Below are 23,134 nucleotides of genomic sequence, written 5' to 3'. Positions count from 1 at the left end.
TGTCAGCCAGGCGACGAATTATCTAAAATTGAAATCTTACCTCATCATTCGCACTTTGGCTGAGTGAGGCACCCCAGATCAATTTGCCAAAGAACGAATAAGTCCAGTTATTATTATTTCGCTTTCAATATTTTTTCTAATATCGCTGAAAAAAAATATTCGTCGAATTTACCATTCCTTCAGGCTGTATTTCACACAGCGTGAAGGAATGGTAAATTCTACCAATCTTCAAGTCGATTCTGCCTGGAGAATGGTTACCTGTGTCAGTATATAGTAACGTTTATCTTCCTTTTGGCAAAATTGACTCTAAGTTGACGCTGTGTGAAATACAGCGTGGAGAAATGGTAAATTCTGCCAACCTCTTTTTTCAGTGATATTGTTTCAATTTTTTTTACTGTGGTAGGCGAGCTCTCGAAAACAAGCAGTCTCCAATTTGTATCCACATTTTTAAGGTGGATGTTCTTTTATAACATTCAATGCTCGCTTACATCGCTTGTTGCTCGTTGTATGTTGTTCTTTGCTGTAATCGTTATGATCTTTTTCCAGGCCTGCAAATATTCCAGAAGCGCGTCATAGCTTCCGCTTCGCTTCCTCAGTACACGTGCAACATTTGTCACAAGTCATACAGGCGTCCCACAACTTTGTCCACCCACATGAAGAGTCACACCGGCAAAACGACTTGTCAGTTATGTCACAAAGTTTACTCGACGGTTGATGGTTTAAGATACCACATGTTGGTCAATCACAAAGGCGCCACAAAAAATGTTCCATAATATCCTACTCTCTTGGTTAGTCATCCAGCTCTGAATCGCGGAAAGTCCCAAAAATTAATTCATTTTCACATACATTACCTATTGTTACTCAGACATACTCCATCATTTAACATTTTAGAACTTATTCAGGTATTAGTTTCATTTTTATTGCCAAACTATCATTGCCATTTATTACTTGTTTCTCTTTCATTTTCTCCCTTCATAGACGTGTCACTTAAATAAACTAATGATCACATTCCGGTTAATATTATTTCCTACTTTCTCCTCACAAAATACTAAATCTTAAACTACCTTTTTTGCCTCCATACGATAGATGCGCAGAAAAAGTCTACTCGAGGTAACAAAAACATTGAATCTGAGAGGCTCCTTCAAGAACTGTTGATACTTCAAACACATCACCGAAGTATGTTTAGATGTATGACCCAATTGACAAATGTGCGTTCAATCGAGGGCCATTCTACTGCGCTAAGAAAGAACGACTTTTTAACCTCCAGAACCGCCAAATTTCCTTCATTTGAAATTGAAATGCATTGGAAATTTGGCGGTTCTGGAGGTTCAAAAGTCGTTCTTTCTTAGCGCGGCAGAATGGCCCTCGATTGAATGCACATTTGTCAATTGGGTCATACATCTAAACATACTTCGGTGATGTGTTTGAAGTATCAACAGTTCTTGAAGGAGCCTCTCAGATTCAATGTTCCTGTTACCTCGAGTAGACTTTTCTAAGCATGGTGCAATGGTGTGGACCCAGCACCATTTCTCCATCTTGTTACGTGCAGTATTCGGGCCACTTCTTAGTCTTTTTTTCTCATTCGTTTTATGTTTATTCTCATTTAGTAAATGTGTTGATGTTCTAGATCTTTTCTCTCTTCAAGAGCCCACTTTCACAGAAAACTCGGAAGCTTCGAAACTGTTTACCTGTGAAATCTGCGATAAGGGCTACAAATTCCGCACGGGATTGCTGCATCACATGAAGCAACATACTGGAGAGACTATCTGCCAATTTTGCCATAAGAATTTCTCAAGAATTTACGATTTAAACCGGCATATTTTCTTCGTGCACGCCAACCGCACGAAAAGAACTTGAGGCAGTAATCAATCGCACATCCATTTACTGCCAAGCGGTAAGTGGACCGCGTTAAGCACAAAGGAACCAAGCCACATCAGCTATTGCAAAATTTAATGGGGCAATTTAATTTCTTTCATTAAACGGTTGTGCGGATTTTCTTGCAAATTTCTCTGAATTTTCCGCACAGTCCGAAGAAAATTCCTTTAAATTTTCAAAGGGATCCGCACAAACGTTTTTTCATTGATAAAATTAAAATGTCCAGTTAAATATGGTAGTAGCTGATGCGGCTTGATTCCTTTCTGCAAAACGCAATCCAATTGAGTGTGCGAAGCCGCCAGCAGGGCGTGGGCCCTTTAAATCCGTTACAAACCGGAATTTTCTAGGATAGAAATTTCCCTTGAAATATCAAGGGATTTGATTAAAAAATACCAGAATCCATCCATCTCGCCGCTTTTATTTAGCTTAAAGGTTTTTTAACAACCGTCCGAATGAATTTTTTGCTACATCATTAGAACTTTTCGAAGGAATAGAGAATATGTTAAGTTTAAAAGTAAAATTAAAGTCATTTTATTGCTCTTTGTCAGGCTTGACACTAGATAATAATCGAAAAAGATTTGGTTTTTATTTTCTCGCCAGAAAAGGCTAAAATATTGTAAATTTTTTCGTTCTCTTTGTTTTGCGCATGGACTTGGACTTAAATTTTTTGTGTCTTTTTTGTTGACTTCTTGGTTAAATTTATGAATAATAACTCAATTTTACCTGTTTATTGGTTTTTTTATTTGTATATATCTTTTTTCAACAACGTCCTCTTATTTGCTGCGACCTCGTTCATCATTTTCTTGATGGCTCCTTGGACCTTTTTTCAGTCCTGCGCTCTTGTCGTCTCATTTACACATTTTGGCTGAGTTAATTAATCAATTTATTTAATAGACTTCGATAGGCTGTCGAATGACATTCCTTGGCAAACCGTTGCTCTACTAAGAAGAAGGCGTTACCCCTTTTTATTTATTGAGTCTTAGGACGTATAGAGTTATCTAACAACAGAGCTCATTTTAAATTGCGTTTACACCTTTTTGTTGCCAGTAAAGCCACGAAATCACAGGGTTTTTCCGATCAAAGTTTTTCGTCAGTATCACCGCGAGAAAAAAAAAAAAACGGAGCTTAAATTTTCAGGCGTTGCAAAATTGCTGCTGATTTAATAGGGATTTTAAGGAAACCCCTATTTGTATTAAAATTTTGTAGCGATTTTTCCGGCAGGTTTACTTATTAAAACTACAGATTTCAAGGAAAAATTCTAAGCAATCCTAAACATTTTGAACATGAAAATGATCGTTCTACTTTTGTCTTAAGCGTCGAGTCTTACGAATAGGAGGTGTGCATTCCAAACTTTTTTTCTCGTTTCTAACCTGTTGCGACTCAACGTTGCCACTTTGCCAGATTGTGCAATAAATTATAAATATTCTTCATTGGTTTACATGGGGAACAATATTGATCTGGTAACAAAGATGTGACTTGGTGTTTTTCTGTTAAAGTCAGTCCCAATGGTGTATGAAAAAACCCGAGAGCGGGCTAATTTTTCGCCCTCTCCTGTCCGCCATTTTTTCCATCTTTCCCACTCGTCTATAGCTCTGTTTACCAGAAATACGTCCAGATGGACCGAGTTCATTAGAAATTAACCAACCCACATTTTCGAAGAAATTGAGTTAAAAATGTGTTCGAGTTCCACCAGCCGTATATTTTCTCCTGCCAAAAACTGAAAGTCGAAGTACAGAAATTAGTTTGTGAAAAGAGGGGTTAAAGTTTATTTTCTGCTTTGAGCCTCATGCAGAAATAAAACCTCAAACCTCTTTTTTTCAGTTTCAACAAAATGTGGGTCGGTTCCTTTCTGATGAACTCGGTCCGAATAAACGAAAGCTTTTTTGGTTTTGCAGAATAGGAGCGCAAGTGATGTCATAAAACCCTAAGTTTATTCTCTGACTTGTTTTAGATTTTAATCCCTCGCGCCACTTCAACTCGTCATTCCTTCCTGGGGCATCAGGCGGTTTCCCTTGCGACGCCTGTGATCGGACGTACAAGTATCGCACAAATCTGTTGAATCATATGAAAAGTCACACCGGCGATACAACCTGTAAAATCTGTCGGAAGGTTTTTTCAACCGTTGGCATCTTGAGACAACACATGCTGTTAATTCACCGATAAAACATTCCTCAATGAGTATAATAACAGGCCGTGAACTTCAATGGGAAGATTGACCTATACTATAAAATTAATAACAGTACGGAGTACGTGAACTTCAGTGGTAAGAGTGACCTGTATAAAATTAATAACGCACGGAGTACGTGAATTTCAATGGGAAAAGTGACCTACGTAAAATTTTACGAGACATTTGGATTGCATTTTGCAAAGAAGAACCAAGAGCATTCCGATGTTGCTAGAACTGTGCAACTTTTGCGATAAACTTACTGAAATCATGAGAAAAATTAAATTTACGAGTGTTATTTTCATCTCAAAATTTGTGTCCACTAGAGGGAAGATAAAACTTGGTTAGGTGATCAGTTCATACTCGCAAGGTAAAACAAGTTGCACAATCTCAGCGAAATTTGAATGCTCTTGGTCCGTCGGGTTGGTTTCATAAATTTGGACTGCTCGCCTGCAAAAAGAAGCGAAACCAAGGCACTCGCTTCTTTTACGAGTTCTCATGTCATATACAACATTAATATTTTCATCCTCAATAAAAAATATTTATGTTGTGCACGTCGACGGTGAAAGTCCGCAACCACTTATCTCGGCTTGCGCCCTCGCAGACCTCCTGCCATACTCTATTTTTTAAAAGAAAAGCCACTCGACGGCAATTCTTGAAATCTGTCATGATTTTTCTTCTCAGTGCCAAGAAAATTCTGCGAAAACTTCAAGGAATGATGTCGATTTGTTCTCCTTTAAAAAAATAAAAAGGGAGCGGAGATTCTCAAACACCGCAAACGAGGCACGTGGTTGCGGACTTACGCCGTCGACTTGTCATGCATGCGCGAGATTTTGGTTAAAATTTTCCGCTCATTTGCAATTTTTCTCAGATCCAATTCCAACTACTTTACCAAAAAATCTATTTTTTTCTAGTATCTGACTCGATCATCATCTGTATCCATTTTGTTTTAATGTTAATCTCTTTTCATCTTTGCTCCATTCAATTACTCAATCGTGTCAATAAATTCACTCTATTTTTAAATTTGAAGTGCGCAATTTATTCCTCTCTCCTTATAATCGCAATACACAGCCGAATTCATTCTTAGGCCGTCGAGGCTGCGGTAACGTTGCATGGTGTCAACGATCATGGTGTCAACAAACCCAAAATCTGATCATGGAGTCAACGGTTGTTGACGTCGTGCTCAGGCAGTAAAACGCGAAAATGGGATTTCCTTCATTTTTGCGTCGTACCACATCACATACCTACTCCAGAGTTGGAATAGTTTCGCGCTTGATCTCCGCATCGAACAACGAGGTATACCTACATGTATAGACGTTAGTAATTTGAGGTAAGTGAAAAGCCAAGATTTTCCTTCATTTCCGCGTGATACCACATTACATACCTAATTCAGAGTCATAATAGTTTCGTGCTTGATTTCCACATTCGAATAGTTATCGCAAATAGTTATCTCCTTGCGTTTATCGCAATGCGAGAAGTATTCATGCAGTCTTATAGACGACGCTCAACGCTGACCACACTGTTCGGCGCAATGCGTGAAGTATTTCTACGGTCTTGCAGGCGCTGATATGAGTTTGACTTTGGCCGCAATGTCTTCGGCGCGATTATTCGCAATTTTGTCTGTGATTTTTGGTCCATCTCTACTTCTGTGCTGATTTCCGGTTCTGTATTTGTTGTACCTTTGGCTTTTGGGCTTGGACGAAAATTAAAGCTTATTTATTTTATATAATGTTCTAAATCATTCTCATTTTCGTGTGTGTATTGAGTGTAATCGTATACAGAAATTTTCAAGGCAGCAAATTCAAAATTATGTAAATGTTGATGTAAAATTGAGTGGATGTTCTGTGCTGCAACTTTATGAAGGCGCTGTTTGACTTGAATTTTTTTTTTTTTTTTTTTTTTTTTTTTTTTTTTAAATCTATATGGTCTTCTTGTATTTAATTCTATTGACAATTTCTCCCGACTTGTGGGATGAATTCATTCATCCTTCAAATGAAAAATTGAACAAACAAAAATAATAAAAAAATTCTCAAAAAACTTTCGAGACGTATGCTGGAAACTCCTCATATCTGATCCATCGCGATGGTCCGAGAAAAGTCGGAAAACGTTCAAAATTTCCCCCCAAAATTTTGTATCCGCCCTGATTTTATCAATGGCCTAATTAATTTTGGTCTCATGATCGTAATGTGTTCACAGGTCTGATTTCCTGGCCCGTTTCTCCAAGTAACATTCTTGCCAACAGCGAAAAGAAGTACCGCTGTCATGTTTGCGGTTCGGCGTATGTCAGCTCAAACAATTTACAAAAACACATGAAATCTCACACAGGTCAAACCAAATGCCCAATATGCCACAAAGTAGCCTCGACCAAAGCCAGTCTTCAAAGGCATTTAATTTTAGTCCATAATTCGCGCTAGTGTAACTTTTCATGCCATTTTATCACGCCAGAACAGTTCTGAGGATTGGTTGAATTTCAACTCGACATCCTACCAATAATCTTCCTTGTCATTTTTGTTGTTGTTTATTAAAATGTCTCTATTTTATTTAAAATTATGAATTCTTCTTTCCCTGTTTTAAGAGTATGACCACCCTGAAAATTTGCTATCAACGGATTCGCAAATTGTTTCGTATTTTAGCGAGTGAAAAATGTTTGATATCCATCAGCAGGGAAGCAAACACCTGCAGGTTTCGGACCCTGGTATTTATATTTAAAAAAGAGGGCGTAGAATGGGTACGCCCTTACACGTGGACATTTTATTTCACATCATCATTTAGGTTTTGTCTTTACGAAAAAGAAAAATTATACCCCAGCCGCCTCTTCGCCCATTCTGCCGTGATAAGGAAAAACGCCGTATGAACATTCGACAGTTGCCTAATTTCCTCCGATAAAACAAGAATTTTAGAGGAAAGTATGCATATTTTAAGTTGAAATTTTCAGATATTTTAGATTGAATTACAAACAAAATTGTATGAAAAAATTGATGAAAAATATTCACAATTTCCTCATTACAGTTTCCCTTTAGTGAAGAAATTATGGCAATGTCTGAAGGCTCATTGCCGTCCAACTCTTGACGGGGCAGCATCTCCTAAGGGCCACGCTGGGGGAATATTTTCCAAAATTTGTTTTTTTGTTTTTTTTTTTTATTTATTCAGTTCAAATCTTTAAATCAAAAACAAATGTTTAAAAAGAACTCTCCTAAAATTTAGAAAACTCGTCGGCTGTTGCACGAGGGGAAGGGGGTGGGGGGATCCACGAACATATCGAACAAGTCATCATTGCACGACCACGATTAGAAACTTTAGAGAGAGGATTCTCTAATTTTTTTTTGTTGAAAACAGGGTTTAGTTCATCGAAGAAAAGTTTCTGTATCCAAATTTTAATTGTAATAATCTGCAAGGACTTTGCTTGTTTACGCACAGCCACGGAAATCCCATTTTTTAGCGAAATAACTTGAGAACTTTCTCATAAAAATAATCAGCATAAAATAATCTAATTCAAAATATGCATTCATTGTTATAATGCGGACCATCTCTCAACTGATTTCACATAGAGAAAAAAAAAGAGGGTTTGCATCTTGAGGATTGTTTACCCTGTGACGCAGGTCCGTACAACATGGCGTCGACATTCCAGCAGAATCCGGAAGTTTAAGTATGAGCAACGGAAATGACGCCCAATTTTTTTGCTTAAATCAACTCATGATATAATTTCAAACACTTCAAAAATTGTGCCTTTTTTCCATTAACTGCACCATTTCCCAGAAAATCGATGATAAAAATCGTCCGTACCGACCGACGTTATGGAAAAAATCCAAGATGCCCGAAATGAAAACCCCTCTTTCTTTTTTTCTATGCTGATTACATACAAAACCAACTTAATAATGATACTTATCACAGTAATTGAAATAGCCTTCATACACGCTGGCCTTGTCGATTTCCTTTGACAATTTTGCAGTCGTGAATGCATAGCTGAATTGCGCTCCAGCTAGAATTGTATTTAGCAAATGGGTGCTTTTTATACGAAGATTGAAAATAAACAAGTTTTAAGGAATATAACAAAAGAATATGAAGTATGCAAAACGATTATCCGGGTATCGGAACTTGGCTGTTTTCAAAACGCCTTCAAATGCGGCGTGATACCTTACGCATTCCGGAGAGTTCAAATAGTTGTATCATTGCGCCGTAAGAATGTGACGGAAGATTAAAATGGAAATAGCCGTCATGCACGCTGACCTTTTCGATTTTCGTTCACATATTTGCAGTCATAAATGTATAGCTTAAGTACGCTTCGGCTAGAATTGTATTTACAAATGGGTGCTTTTTATACGAGGATTAAAAATAAAAAAGTGGTACGGCGTATAACAAAAGAATATGAAGTATGCAAAACGATAATTCGGGTATCGGAACTTGGCTGTTTTGAAAACGCCTTCAAACGAGGCGTGATACCACACGCATTCCGGAGAGTTCAAATAGTTGTATCATTGCCCGTTAGAAATACGACGGAAGATTACATATAATAATAGAACAAATCATATTTTTACAATTTGAACGAAGTTCAAAAATACATACCCATTATGATAATTTAATTTCCCCTGATTGTCATTTGGTTAATTACAATTTTAGCAGAAACAAATTGTACACCTTTTGATTTCTCAAATGTAGAATCAGAGTTAATTTCAGGATTCAACATTAAACACAGAAGAGTCAATCGTAAAATATTATTTTTACCAGAATACTCTAGAATCTAATTGATGAGTCTTCAATGTTGCAATTTTCTTTTTCTTTAATAGCAACATTAATGCAACACTTAAAAACGCATCTTCATGCATGCGGAAAATGCTACTGCGACAATCCCAACCAGGGTGGCAAAATTTCACGAAAAATAGAAGCTTGAAATTTCACTTGAAATATTTTATGAAATTTCAGAAATTTATGAAAGATCTTGAAAATTACGGGTCCCTCCTCATGTTTTGCAAAATGTAAAAATTGTGGCTTTCCTCTATTTATGTGTGTTCACGTGCGGGTTGCATACTCTAGCCCCTGAAAAATAAGAACCATGTCACATCCTCGCAAAAATTCATGCAATATTTCACCGAAACTTCCAATCATTTATCTCCTTTTTAGGTTTCATGCCACCCTGAATGGAAATGTTGCATGTGTGAGGAATTTGCGATTTGACTACTGATTCTTATGTAAAAGTCCGCGAGAAACACGATGGTCCCACTGATTTTCTCTGAACTCAACTTCCAAGCTCAAAAAACGCTCTCAAAGTTGAGGCTGTAATGGAGGGATATCCTACGCTATCCTGAAAGTCCACGTCTGCATCAAGACAAACTCTCTATTCAAAGATAGGGAGCAAATACATTAGCAGGGTTGCAACTTTATTTGGGACTCTAAAACTGGAAACACTGCAACCCTGCTAATGTATTTGCTCCGTATCGTATTTGTCTCGATGTGGAGGTGGACTCTCAGGATAGCGTGGGATATCTCCTCCATTTTGGCCTCAATCTGAGAGCTTTTTTTAGCTTGGGAGTTAATTTTAGAGAAAACCAGAGGCACCATCGTGTTTCTCACGAACTTTTGCATACGAAACAACAGTCAAATCGCAAATTCCTCACACTTGCAACATCTCCATTGACGAAGAAGGGAATAATTATAGTTCGTTGCTGGCTCTCTTAGCTTTAAAGACGTTATAGACGACCCTTGGTCTATAGGTTCAGGCTACAGAGGCGCTCCTCTTTCACTTTGTCTTCCTTGCCTATAGCTATGCCTATCAATTTTTCAAATAATCAGCCCGCTTCACTGCAAAGTTAGACATCTTGGTTGCCAATGCCACTTGTCCTGATAGCTTCATTACTCGCATAGGCTCACTAATATCCACCTATACATGTAGTGCACCAGTGTCATTATGCAGAGAGACTTAAACGCAGAGTAAGAACTTTTTCAAAGTTGAGATTCTCGATGAGAAATTTTATTAAGGACAGCTACTTCTCCATTTCCAACTATAATTGGATTAAATTTTGCAAAAAGGAACCACTAGCATTGCAATGTTGCTAAGATTGTGCAACTTATTTTGTCTCGGAGGAAAAACCCGATTATCCATTAATAGTTTCTATTTTACTCGCTAAAAACTGTAAATTTAAGACAAAAATTACCATCTAAATTTCATAGTTTTTCACGATTTCCGCAATTTTATTGCAAAAGATGAAGTTGTACAATCTTAGCATCATTGCAATGCTAGTGATTCCGTTTTGCAAAATGCAATCCGATTTTTCCTTATCGTTGGCGAGATGCCGGTAACTCCTCCCCTCTGATTTTTGGCCTCTCTCGTTTCAGCCCTCCGCCTGCCGGCGTACGTGACGAAGATGCGTAACAAACGAAAGCGGATGAGGAAGGGGGCCGCAAGGCAGGGGTTCCGGGAGTCGGACATGAGGGAGGCCGTGCGGATGGTCATCAAGGACGGGGTCCCCTTGCGAAAGGTCCTCAAAATGAAGAACGTCAAGCGCTCCACGCTCAATCGCTACGTGAAGCTGGCCAAGGCGAACCCCTCGGCGAAAATCCACATGAACGCCCACAACGGTCAGAAGATCCTCAAATCGGACCGCCACGAGGATGCTTTCATCGAGCTCATGATCACGTGCTCCAGGTCAGAGATTCAAACAGGATTTTCTCGCTTAGAAGTGGAGATTGGGTCACTAAACCTTGTGTTTTCTTTTTAATATGCTGAACAGGGTGTGTAGCATCAGGAAAAACCGGAAAATATCAGGAATTTTGGCCGGTCAGGAAAATATCAGAAAATCGGAAAAATCGGACGTTTTATCAGGAATTTTTCTTATGCGAATCTCCTCAGCGGAGAAAGTCTTACTGCTTTTTGCCTACCGTGCCAGGAGTCGAGAAAAATCAGGCAAATATCAGGAATTTTCAAAATGAAAAATTCAGGAATTTTTTACACAATATCAGGAAAATCAGGAAAATATCAGGATTTTTCAAAATTAAAAAATACTAGACACCCTGCTGAAAGAACCAGCGGGCTCATTGTTGAATTGGAGAATTTGCATGCAAATTTTTTTATTGCCTCATCTGAAAGTGCTTAAAGAGCTGGTTTCACAGTATTTTTTACAACTTTTTTCTGATATGGAAAGTAGTATAAAAACGGATTTAAAAGTGAGTAAATGCACCGCATAGCGACGTCATCTGGTGGCATTTCCCATTTAAACACATGTATCTTAGCAGATTAGATAATTTTGTCGTGTCTTCTTCAATAATTGCTCAATTCATGAACCAAGAATATCCTCGTGTTCAGTTCACTCAGTAGTTTCCACTTAAACACGAAATTCATCAATTTTCAGGCACGTGCAAATTCTCCAATGATAGACAAAGCTATATTTAAAGGAGACATGGCGACGGTGAAACTACCAAACCACGTATCTTGTTTACGGTGGTTGAAAATCTCCGATCCCGTTTTATATTTTTGAAGGAGTACAAATCAATATCATCTCTTGAAATATTCACAGAGTTTTCATCGTACAGAGGAGAAAAAACACGGACGTTTTCAAGAATTGACGTCGAGTAGTTTTCCAATTAAAAAATAAATTACGACAGAAAATCTACGACGTCGCTAACGGATATCCGTGGTCTGGTAGTTTCACCGTCGATAGGGAGTATGGAGCGATCCTGCAGATTGAAATAGGTGGCTCTCGTAGACTAAGAGGGGGAAATATTGGACTAATAACGGGGTCTCTCGTAGTTTGCCGTTAGTAGAGTCCCTTTATACCCAGAGTTAAGACAACTCGATTATCAGCTGACTGGCAGCCGGCCTTGGCTGGCCATGGAGGCCGAAACGAGTGCACCCAAACGAACGATATTGAGGGATAAGGATCAGGAATCCTGCGATGTCTGTCACACAAAAACAACAGCATCAACAAATTGATCAATTAAAAAGAAAATGAGATTGGTTTGTGAATAATATCTTAATCTATTTTCATTTTGGACCGATGGTAATAACAATTTACTCTTGATAAACCACAATTAGTTAATATTTTCATTATTCTTGTTCACATTCGAGGTACCGCCATCTTGGTGCACTCATTTCGGCCTCCATGAGTGAGAACCAATCAGAATTGGATTTTTTTTAGGCCACTTTCAGCCCAACCAAAAGTGAGTCGTCTTAACTCTGGGTATAAAGGGACTCTAGCCGTTAGCTAGTCTATTACCTACCTCCTTTGTCCATTGCAACCACCCGCCTCCACCAATAGGATCCCTCCATATCCCTTCTGTCATCTTTGTCCATAAATTTCAAAAATCAGCTCGCTGGTGCGTAGAGAACGTGGTGAATAAATGCGTATTTTTGGAGCCAAAATCCGGGACAAGTCCGCTACTAAGAGGACCACGCTTGGCAAAAAAAAACCAAGCTACAGCTTTTGACAAATTTATCCGGATACTTTCATTTTTTACGAAAGAACGTTTCTGCGAATTCCTTGGAAATTTTAAAGCGTTTGCTTTGTACTATGCAGGAAATACACAGAAAGAGCCTCCCAAAATAAGGGCCGACTTTCGCCCCTTTTTCGGTATTCGATTCAACCATCGAACCAAGGTTTAAGTGGAAGCTTATAATAACAGAAAACTCAGGAAAGAATTTCAAGATGAGTATAGGAACCGTTTTCGAGTTACGGGGGGGGGGGGGGCAAAGAGGTCAAGCTCCGGCCTTATTTTTCCCTATTTTCTTGTTGAATGGACCAGTGGACAAAGTACCTTTTCTTCAATTTTGATTATTCACAGTTAATCAAAGAAACCTCATTTTATCCGTGCGAAACTTTTTAAATTCACATCCGCTTTTGAGTAAGTTGCGATCTTGTAAACGCCGGCTCTTTCAGTTTCGCTTCAGATTACGATGACCGAAACAAGGTACTTAAAATACACAATCTGATCCAGCCGCCTGCGCTCTCTTCTTTGAAATAAGACATAGAGACCAAAAACAATCTTATTGTATTTTCAAAATAATATTCCTCGGCATTTTCGAATATGCAGCTCGATTTAAAACCCAAAATTATGAACTTTTTGGTCAACATCATTATACGAGACCACTCACAATGGATACAGAAGAGCGCCTTCAAATCAAACCGTAAACTTAATGCAAAATTCTGATACCACTATTCGTGCGTCACGGCAGTCATTTTGCATACCCGGCCATTTGAAGGGGTATCATTAACTTCAGGCAACGGGTCACCTCGCGCCTATGGAGCCAGAGCCGAGGGCACCCCCCTGGCAACTAAGGAGCCATAGGCGGGGGCGCCTACCTGGCACCTAAGTAGCCAAAGCCGGGGGCTGCGCACCTGACACCTGGAAATCTGTCCGACCGGAAACCACAATCAACGGGATACGTTATCCACCCGAAATTTTACTTCACCGGAAAGAGAAATTCTTAATTTCTACTCGACCGGAAATGTGCCCCAATCGAAAACTTGACTCGACTTGGTAATCGTTCCGACCGGAAATGTGTTCCAACTCAAAATTTGGTTGTTCTCGGATGGAGAATAACCAATTTCAATACCAATATATCATTGATTTTCCTAAAAAAATCGCAAAAATTCGATTTAAGCGATTGATATATCGACTCGTTATCGTTAAAAATCGATTCTACAAAAAAAATACGTAGGTGTCGGTGTAGTACAGTCATATTAGGTGCATTTAGTCATCCATGAATGAAAAATGAACAATTTCAATCTAAAAAAATCGTCGATTTTCCGTAAAGAATCTTAAAGAATCCATATTACCGATCGATATATCGACTCGTCAACATTAAAACTCGATTTTGCGTGTAAAAATACGTAGGAATCGGTGTGTATAACAAGTGTAAACAACGATGACAACGCTTGATGTATCGAATCTTCCTCTGTCCAGGTGGTTCCCGGGTCTGAACTTCCAGAACTTCCAGAAGCTAGCTCTCCGTCTGGGGTTGGAGCGCGGAGTGAAATTCCCGAAGTCCTACATGGACGCCGGGATGGCCGGGAGATACTGGTTGGAGGGATTCGTCGAGAAGACCCTTTCGACCCTCTCTCAGCGCGCCACGGACTTCCCGACCCTCCTGGAGGGACTGCGCCTCACCAAACCCGGAATGTCGACCGTTTCCATGACTCTTCACGCCGTCGCTAAGCGCTACCCACAGCTCACCGAGGCCAAAATCCTCAACCTCAATGAAATTCAGGTAACTATTTAGCAAGGCATTTATCTTGAAAAAATACAACTGCGGGTAGCCAGGCTAGAAAATAACACGCTCACTAAGGAAACACCACATCCTTCTTTACTTGGATACAAATATATAAAATAATTGAAAAAATAGTACCAGGTTTTTTCCCCTCAAAAATTCATGAAATTTCATGTTTGATTCGACTTATCTCTACCGAAAAGAACTATGTGCGGCTGGGGAAGATAGGGTTTTCTCGTGGCGAGCTGGATAAAAAATAATGTAAAAGTCTAATTCCTCTCGGTGAAGTGGAAAAGGAAGATATTGTGCACGATATCAAAACCAGGCCAGGCTGGTTTGGTATGGACACGTGCGGAGAATGGCAGATGGTAGGTTGCAGGTTGCCAAAATAGGTATTTGATTGGGTTCCTCCCGGAAGAAGGCGGCGTGGATGTCCAGTAGAAGGTTGGCGGGAGGGAGTGGAGGAGGAGATCAGACGGTGTAATCTGCCCGATGGTTTGTGGGAGAATCGATTCCGATGGCGATTTGGAGTCGCAGAGCGCTCTAGTGCGCTGAGATAGCGGCTTGATATGTATGTATGAAATGGAAAAGCGGGATTTTAAATGCAGCAAACGGAACTATGTGCCAACCGTATGCGGGACTCATGAGCCGTGGGCATGGCAAAAGAGCGTTGTGGACACGGCTCATGAGTTAAAGCTCGCGCTGGGCTCGGTCGTTGCCGCTCACGTCAATGGCGCTTCATAATTCCCATTCATTCTTACCGCGCGCCCGAGAACTAACGAGCACACCCAATATTTCCCACCCGCACATAGTTCTGTTTAGTAGAAAAACGTTCAATTCATGAAAAGTCATGAATCTGGCATCTTTGGGACAAACTTACATTTTCTACCATGAGTCAAATAACACCCAAGGGGTACGCCCCCGGACTGCCTCGCGGTCCAACCCCCCTGAGCGTTTCGCTCCTCCGGCGTTTAGTATTACGCGTTACTCTTATAATTTTATTTTACAGAGTGTGAATTAACTCTTTGCAGGTGACCTCGCCGGAAGGGATCCCTGTAACCTCGTGCCACATCATTTCCGCGGACGGGTCGACCCTGGCGCCTGTCCGGGTGTTCCCGAAGGACCACTTCAAGCCGCGACCTGGGGACGAAGCCCTGAACCTGGCCAACCCCCGCAAGGACACCCTCGACCCCGAGATCTTCGCCGAGGTCATCAAACACATCGCCCAACTCACCAAGTCCTCCGTCGACGAACCGGCCTTGGTCGTCATGGACGACAACGATTGGCACCTGTCGCTCGAGGCCATCGAAGCGGCCAAGAACAACGGCGTCGTCATGCTCGCAGTGCCCGCCCACCTCAGCGCCCGGGTCCTGGCCCTCGAGTCGCTCACGACCAGGTTCCTCGAGGTCTACAACGAGGCTGTCCGAGAGTCCCTCCAGAGGGTGCTCACTGTCGAAAGTATGACGCGTTTCCTGGATGTTGCTGCCGAGGAGGTCTTCACGAAGGAGGCGGTGCGGGATGCGTTCGTGATGTCGGAGCTGTATCGGTTGACGAAGAACTGTGGGAGGCAGCCCGAAGTGGACCAGGAGACTGAAGCCGATGGTGCGGTTGTTCTTTTGGTTGGTGTGGACGACGTGTCTGATTGTGAGCAGGACCCTTTGAGCCCTGCTTCGTCTGGTGGAGATGGGGATGATGCGGACGGCCTGGATCTCATGACGTTTCCCGATGATTTCTTTGCGTGATTTCGTTACCGAAATTTTCTCGTTTCTCGGCTTATTTAGACGTATTTCTGCGAAACGGAACTATGTGCATTACGACGTTAGCCCTGTTATGCATATATTCTTGGGCCTCAGGGCTCATGTCTTAATGCACATAGTTCCGTTCGGCAGAAATACGTCCATTTATGTTATGAGTACATATGTTTTAAGCATTTTACATTCGTCACAAGAAATAAGTCGAATAAGGCATTTTATCAAATAAGTAGGCGGGTACTCTTTTGACAATTTACGAAATTTCGCTAATTCATGGGGAGGAGCTCACGAATTTTCAGTATTTTTGTGTAATAATTCATCAGACTTACGAACTCTTCTTGTTCCTTCCTCTTCGAATGCTTCTTGAATATTTAAATCTTGAAATTTCAAAAAATTCTGCATCTTATGACATGCGGAAATTTCGAGATAAATGTTCGTTCAGGAGCTGAAAATCGTTTGAAATACTACTGTGTGATGCATATTTTTAAAGAGAATTTTTTTTATGGAAGCAATGAATTATTTGTCTAAAATTATGAAAAAAATCAGAGTTTAAATCTAAGTAAGAATATTTGACTATTTGCCTAGGCATTTGACAAAATGTCTGATTTTACTATCCGTCTGGACACATCGATAGGTCTTGGTGCATAACCACGGGTTGCTTCACAGTGTTAAAAACTGAGGAGTGAAATTCGACGTACGACTCACTGTAGATTCAATTTAGCGCCCGAAAAACGCGAGCGATATGAATGCGAGGTGAAATTCGCTACATAATGGTGTACGGCACTTCCTAAAAAGGGTAAGTGTCACTCTGCAAGAAGAGTAGGTCTTACCCCGCAATCATATCACTCGAGTTCTAAGGGCGCTAATCAGACTCTGACGCCGAATTTCACTCCAACATTATTTTCAGTGCTTTTTTGAACAACCAGGAAATGCATTGATCAATATGTCTCTTTAATTCACGCTCCGATAAGAAAATCCTCCTTTGTATCCAGTTGCAATAAGCAAAAACGTCCTCTGTGCCAAATTTTTCCTTTCGAAATATTTATTTTCTGCCAAACTGATGGATATCTTTCTGTTAAATTGTCTTGATATGTGAGCATCCGAATTTCCGCAAGGCGTTTCTTTTCAGCATGGAAGCATAGTAGCTAGTTAAAACGTCATCATTAATGATGCTTGCAGACAACATTTACTCACAGGCGTATTTCTTTTTAATTCAAGAACTATTCATCATAGGTTGTACCCTCTTGTTTCTTAATTTTTATGTCGTTTCAATGTACTTTATTGAGATTTTTTACCATCCGTTCCTTGAACTGACGTAATTTTTTTATTGAAAGGATTCTGTTATTTATGTGTTTTTCTAATAAACGACCTAGCTTTTTGAAGAAAATGATGATTTTGATCCTTTACAAAAAATTCTGTAATTAAGGAGAGCAATTCATGCTAATGCGCTTGCACGGGTCTCTGCGCATGAATAATTGCGACAGCGGATTTTCGGGCCAACGTGAGTGTAGGTATTTTCTAAAAAATCAAAACATATAATGATTAAGAAAGAGAGAAATGCGTCTCGCAAATGTTGGGCAAATGTTGATGACGGCGCAGAGATACGACTATTCGTGCTTGATGGACGTCCGTGTTGCATCTGCAAAATTGAAGGCGCGCTGGCGCGAACTAGCAATGCTCCGATCTATGCTGCTAATGAGGTTTCGCTCGGATTCGTTGGAAAGGATTAAAGACGAGGACCGGACATGTCTCTTTCATCTTCAGTTGTGTTGACACTCGATTCTTTTTTCGAAGAATCACCACTGCAGTGGCAACTTTGAGCCCTATCAAGTTTAAAATCGAGAAGGGACCTGAAATTATTCCTGTGAAAGATTCAACGTTCAGAGCAAAGTTTCATAACTTGTTTAACGTTCAAAATATTTTTCTTCGACTTTGAATTTTTGACGGGAGAACATCTCCAATGAGTTGAATTCAAAACTACACTCCCGACTCATTTTCCTCTCAATTACGTCTTGTTACGTTTCTTATAAACTCAGACTGAACGATCAAATATCCATGATCATTCAGAAAATACCTGAACGTTGGCCAAAATACCAATTGCCTTCCTTAAGGCCTGGATACACGCTCAAATTTCCATCAATTTCCGATCAAATGGAGACTGGTGCGCACGATCTACCATCAATTTTTTGCGACCTGCAAAAATTTGATGGCAGATGATGGAACTATGGATCTCATCCGTCATCTGATTTCCACACAACCGTGCTTATTGCATGCTTATTTCAATCAACACGCTGTTTTAATTCATTTTAGATAACTCTCGACCGCCATTTGTGTCATCATTTTGATCGGAAATTGACGGAAATTTAAGTGTGTATCCAGGCCTTCAGAGTAACTGTTTGTCTGATTTTGCAGGTATGCGTATGCGTCTCTACTTCTCCAAGCCCCCACCGAACTACGAATGCTCCGTCTGCGGGCAGATGTATTCTCTTCAGACGAGTCTCCAGAAGCATATGAAATTACACACGGGTGAAACTACCTGCACGATATGCAACGGCGTGTACTCGAGCATTGGGAACCTCAACAAACATCTCCGTTTGACTCATAACATAACGAGGATGTCCTGAAATTTGGCCATTAGCTGTTTGTGATCAGAAATGAGGAGACGCGTTTGATTGTCGCGATTCAAAATGGCAGCGACCTGGTAGATCAGAGAAAAAGAGAGATCCTCTATTCTGCCGTGCTGAGGAAAAACGCCTTATGAACCCTTAGGCGTTGCCAAATTTCCATGTATAAAATACGAATTTCCTGGAAAACTTATGAATATTTCTCTTCCAATTTTTCAGATTAGTTTGTCCGCAAATTCGCCCAAAGTTCCTGAAAATTTCAAGGAAAAATAATTATAACTTTTCTCAGAAATAAACATTTTAACAAAGGAAATTTGACAACTCTCGAATGTTCATACGGCGTTCTTCCTTAGTACGGCAGCTTCGTATCTTGGCATGCAATGCTAGACGCTTTTATTTTCGGGACTAAAACTGACAACGAACATTCAACTGTTGACCCTCCCACTGGTGGATACTTTACAACGTATTGAGTATTTCGTTTTGAAAACAACCCGAAGTTTGGTAAACTTGTTTATTCCATGACTTCACCCGAAGCTCATCATCCACGTAGTAGGCAAGGTGACTGTTGCTTTTATATGATTGCCTACACTGGAAAAAAAGAATCTTAAATTTGCCGCCAAGAAGTATTTCTTCTTAAATCAAGAATTTTTCTGGTTAATATAAGCTACTTTTTTGCTTAACCCAAGCATTTTTTTTCTTGAATCAAGAAAAAGTCAGCCTAAACCAAGATAAAGAAAATTCTTGGCGGCAAATTCAAGAATTATCATGCTTGACCCAAGCTACTTTTTTTTCAGTGTATGAGAAAGTGTTGAATCCCCGAAAGTAAAAGTATCTACCCTGTCGCCACGGGGCTGGTGGATGGTTACCTCTTTTTCTCTTTGGTTGACGTAGGTAGCCATGGTAATGAAGAACACCGCATGGACTTTCGAATGTTGCTGAGCTGAGGGAGGACAAGGCGCATAAGTGCAGTTTTTGAAAAAAATTAGATATTCATGAACTCCACACTAAAATTAGGTTAAAAGTTTATTCTATGAAACATTCTCAACTAAAATCCAACTTTGAAGCATCACAAAGTGCTTTTTAACTTCCTTGCCGCCGTAAGGCTAGATGTAATCTTAAAACTTGAAACATGTATTTCTTGAAATAGCAAAAACTGCACTTATGCGTCTCAATTCTCCTTGATTTTAAAATATTAATTGTGTAAAACCGTTGTCAGTACTTTTCTTGGAATTTTTCAGTATGATTGAAAACTTACGCACAAATATCACTAACCACATAAGTATTCTTTAAATTAAATCGCGAGTAAATTTTTTTTGAAAAATAAAAAATATTTTTCATCCAATTTCGATTAAACACTCAGTTTATCATGGGTCTTAATGATTTTGTTGTTGGCGCTCACTTGCTCTGTTTGCTCATTGGCTCTGTTGTTGTGCATCGGAGCTAACTTCAACATAATCCAAAACTATTTGAATTCAATAGTTGTTCGGTTTCTCAAGTTTTCTGTTTTATTTTTATTCTCCTTGTTTCTTTCAATAATACATGTTTTATTTTGAAACTCTCTTTTCACTTTCTCGATTGATAGCTCTTAACATTGGGCATTAGTATAAAGAAACTTTTTTTTTGCTCTTAGTTAGACTAGAGACTATCTATTTCAGACTCGACATCTGCAGCGCAAACAGTGTTAACAAGCGCAACAGCGTGTACTTTGCGATAAATCGATTTACGTACTGACTACAGAAAAGGATCGATTATCTAAAGACTCGATGTCACGGACGAAGTTCAACGACTAATTTTGCGTTCAAAATATTTTTTATCAACTTCGAATTTTCAAGAGGAGAAATTTACCACTAATTCAATGGGCCTGTTGCAAACTTCGCCCGCCCAAAAACACGTAACCAGACGGGATTTTGATTTATCAACCAGCGTGGTCATATTTACATTTTCCTCGCGTTGATAAAGATCATGTTTCTTCCTCACGATTTGTGCGCGGAAGCATCTGCCATGAAAAACTGTGCTGGAGTATCGTTTTTGAAACGGGAAGCTTTAAAAAAAAAACGCATATTTTTTAGGCAGATTTTACGATTCGGATTGTAATTTAGACCATCCCGATGCGCTCATTGTGCTTTTGAAGCCATTTTCTTGAAGGAACAACTCCTCTGTTTCCTCTAGCTGTAGTTTGCAACTGGCCCATTTAAAACTACGCCCAACTCATTTGCGGCTCTGGTGCTTGCACTAGAGCTGCTATTCCGGACGGTCCCAGCTGGGGAGTATCAATGCAGCATGTTACATTGTAGAGACCGCGCGTTGGTTGATGGGAATCGGCGCCATTTTCGGCTATGTTCCTTGTCATGACTTTATTTTATTGCATACTGTTTTATTGTTAGTCAATGCTATGTTGTGTATTGTATTTTTGGAATCATGGTGATACAGTCAATAATTCAAAACTTGTTTGTGCTTTTATCTCGTGATGGAAAAAATGTACTTTACGTTCAAAATTTGAAAATTTGAATTTTAAAGTTTTCGCGGTTAAGGAAGCTTTAACCACTGGGTTGGAGCTTCCTAGTTAATTACTCGATATCAGCTGATAGCAAACAAAGGTTACCAGGGAAACCGTAAACGTCTAACAACTATCGTGGCCATTGGGGCGATTATTGAAATGATATCGACTGTATGTCGCCGCTTACGACAGGACATAGCCCTATCTTAACTGTGTAATATATCGCAATTCGATATTGTTTTGATTTTTAAAAGGAGCAATTCATTCATACAGTTCCGATTAGTTTTGGCGAACGGGCCCTTAACCTACGGCACTCGGCTCATGGGAATTTTTTAACTTGTCCTGGACGGACTCGTCTGTAGCGCCTCGTTCTTCGTTGTGTGTGTGATTTCGTGAAGAAGTTTCTATGGCAATTTGCTTTTATTTGTGAGCTGTTTTTTCCATTCCGGGAACATATTTATTGAAAACGGCGACTTTTTCAACAGTCCTATTTTTATCTACAACATCTAAGTGGCCCTTCATAATCATTTAATTTTGGCCCCTGGCCAGAAAAAGGTTCGGAAATTGCAGTGATTTTGCCGAAAATGCTGAAGTAAGTAAATTTGGGCATTTTTTTTCCTTCTTCAAACTCTGTGGAGAAGCACTTCTCCTCCAGTACATCTATTTTTTTACTTATCTCTCGCAAGGTACATTTACAGAAGGTGTGTTCCAGTATTAACAGTTCAGATTCGTGGTTTTTTTATTATAACGCTTATTTCGGAAAGCAATTATTACATTGTTCAATTCTACTGACTTTCAACACTCGATTATACTCCCGGCAAATTCTGCAGCAGCGTTTCAAATGTTGACTCTAATGCTTCCAACAGCCATCCGATGTCTAAGGGTTTATCCCTAGATTTAGGGATTTTCCGGAATTTCCAGGGATTTAGGGATTTTTCAGGAAATCTAGGGATTTTTTTTTGATGAGGTAAAGTTACCAAAAATCAACTTTTTAACCTCAATTCTAGCTTCGACAATCGAAAACATTTTTTCATCTATATTTTGTAGGCCTTTTTGGCAACACTATTTTCCCCGCAAATAAGCCGGAAATTAAAACGATTGCGTCCTTCGATGTACTTGACATTCAACTGCATTCAACCTGTTAATAATAAGAAATCAACTAATATTCTTTCATTTTATTGGTCTGGATTAGCACTGCTTTCAGAGAGCGCCAAAATTCAAACGAGCCAATCAGATTTAAATATTGCAAATCGCTACATCGAATGACATCATGATTCTTCGTTAAAAATGGCGCTTTTTGCAAAATCTAGGGATTTTTTAAGTATATTTGAGCAAATCTGGGGATTTAGGGATTTTTAGCGAAATCTAGGCATTTTTTTTCTTCCCCGCTAGGGATTTAATATCGGAAGACTGGCTTCCAGTATCGTAGCGTTGATCGTCGCTGATGTCGAAATGGAACCTAATGCCGGACTTACTGTAACACCTCCATTCCTCAATTCCGGTGAGGAATACGTCTCTACCCTTAACTCAATATAAATATACAAATTGATAAGTGAGTGCTTTAGTCTCCTGAAAACAGAATTGCGAAACTTAAAATTGGAGAAAAATGATGAGTAAATGAAAAAATGGAACCAATTGATGGGATATGTCGCATGCCATTCTGACACAAAATATGGCGTCTATCGAATCACCTTAACTAAATAAAATAACCAAATTTTCAACTCTCAAACTATCAACTATCAACTATCAAATTTCAAACTATCAAAATTTCCAACAATGACAAAAATGATTGTAATATACCTATAATGTAATGAAATATACACGCTCTAATCATTTAATTTGTATTACCTTTATGTTATGTACCTACATGTTATACTATTTTTATAATAAATTTTGCCAACATGCTTTTCAATTCAGTCTACAACATTTCATTCCGACGTGGCAATAATGATTTATAATGCCCCTAATCCATTAAAATGAATTACAATAGTAATGCCGCATTATAATGTCGTATTATACATCGCA

At 39.5% G+C, this 23,134-nt stretch overlaps 1 protein-coding gene across 1 annotated transcript in view; it reads left to right on the top strand.

Moving 5' to 3' along the window:
- Positions 1–15,994, top strand: part of LOC109043455 (uncharacterized) — a gene marked incomplete at its 5' end in the record, with an annotated part of 310,463 nt that extends 294,469 nt beyond the window's left edge. The window contains 4 exon segments of the mRNA XM_072301102.1: positions 6,236–6,364; positions 10,370–10,679; positions 13,934–14,237; positions 15,269–15,994. Of these exon segments, the coding sequence (XP_072157203.1) occupies positions 6,236–6,364; positions 10,370–10,679; positions 13,934–14,237; positions 15,269–15,979 (1,454 nt within the window). The 3' untranslated portion in view covers positions 15,980–15,994.
- Positions 15,995–23,134: the final 7,140 nt, after the last annotated feature.

The sequence above is a fragment of the Bemisia tabaci genome, chromosome 5 (genome assembly GCF_918797505.1).
Source record: "Bemisia tabaci chromosome 5, PGI_BMITA_v3".
In the NCBI taxonomy this organism is placed as follows: Eukaryota; Metazoa; Arthropoda; class Insecta; order Hemiptera; family Aleyrodidae; genus Bemisia; species Bemisia tabaci.
Note: the sequence above shows the minus strand (reverse complement) of the source record. Positions and strands in the feature narration are given on the sequence as shown.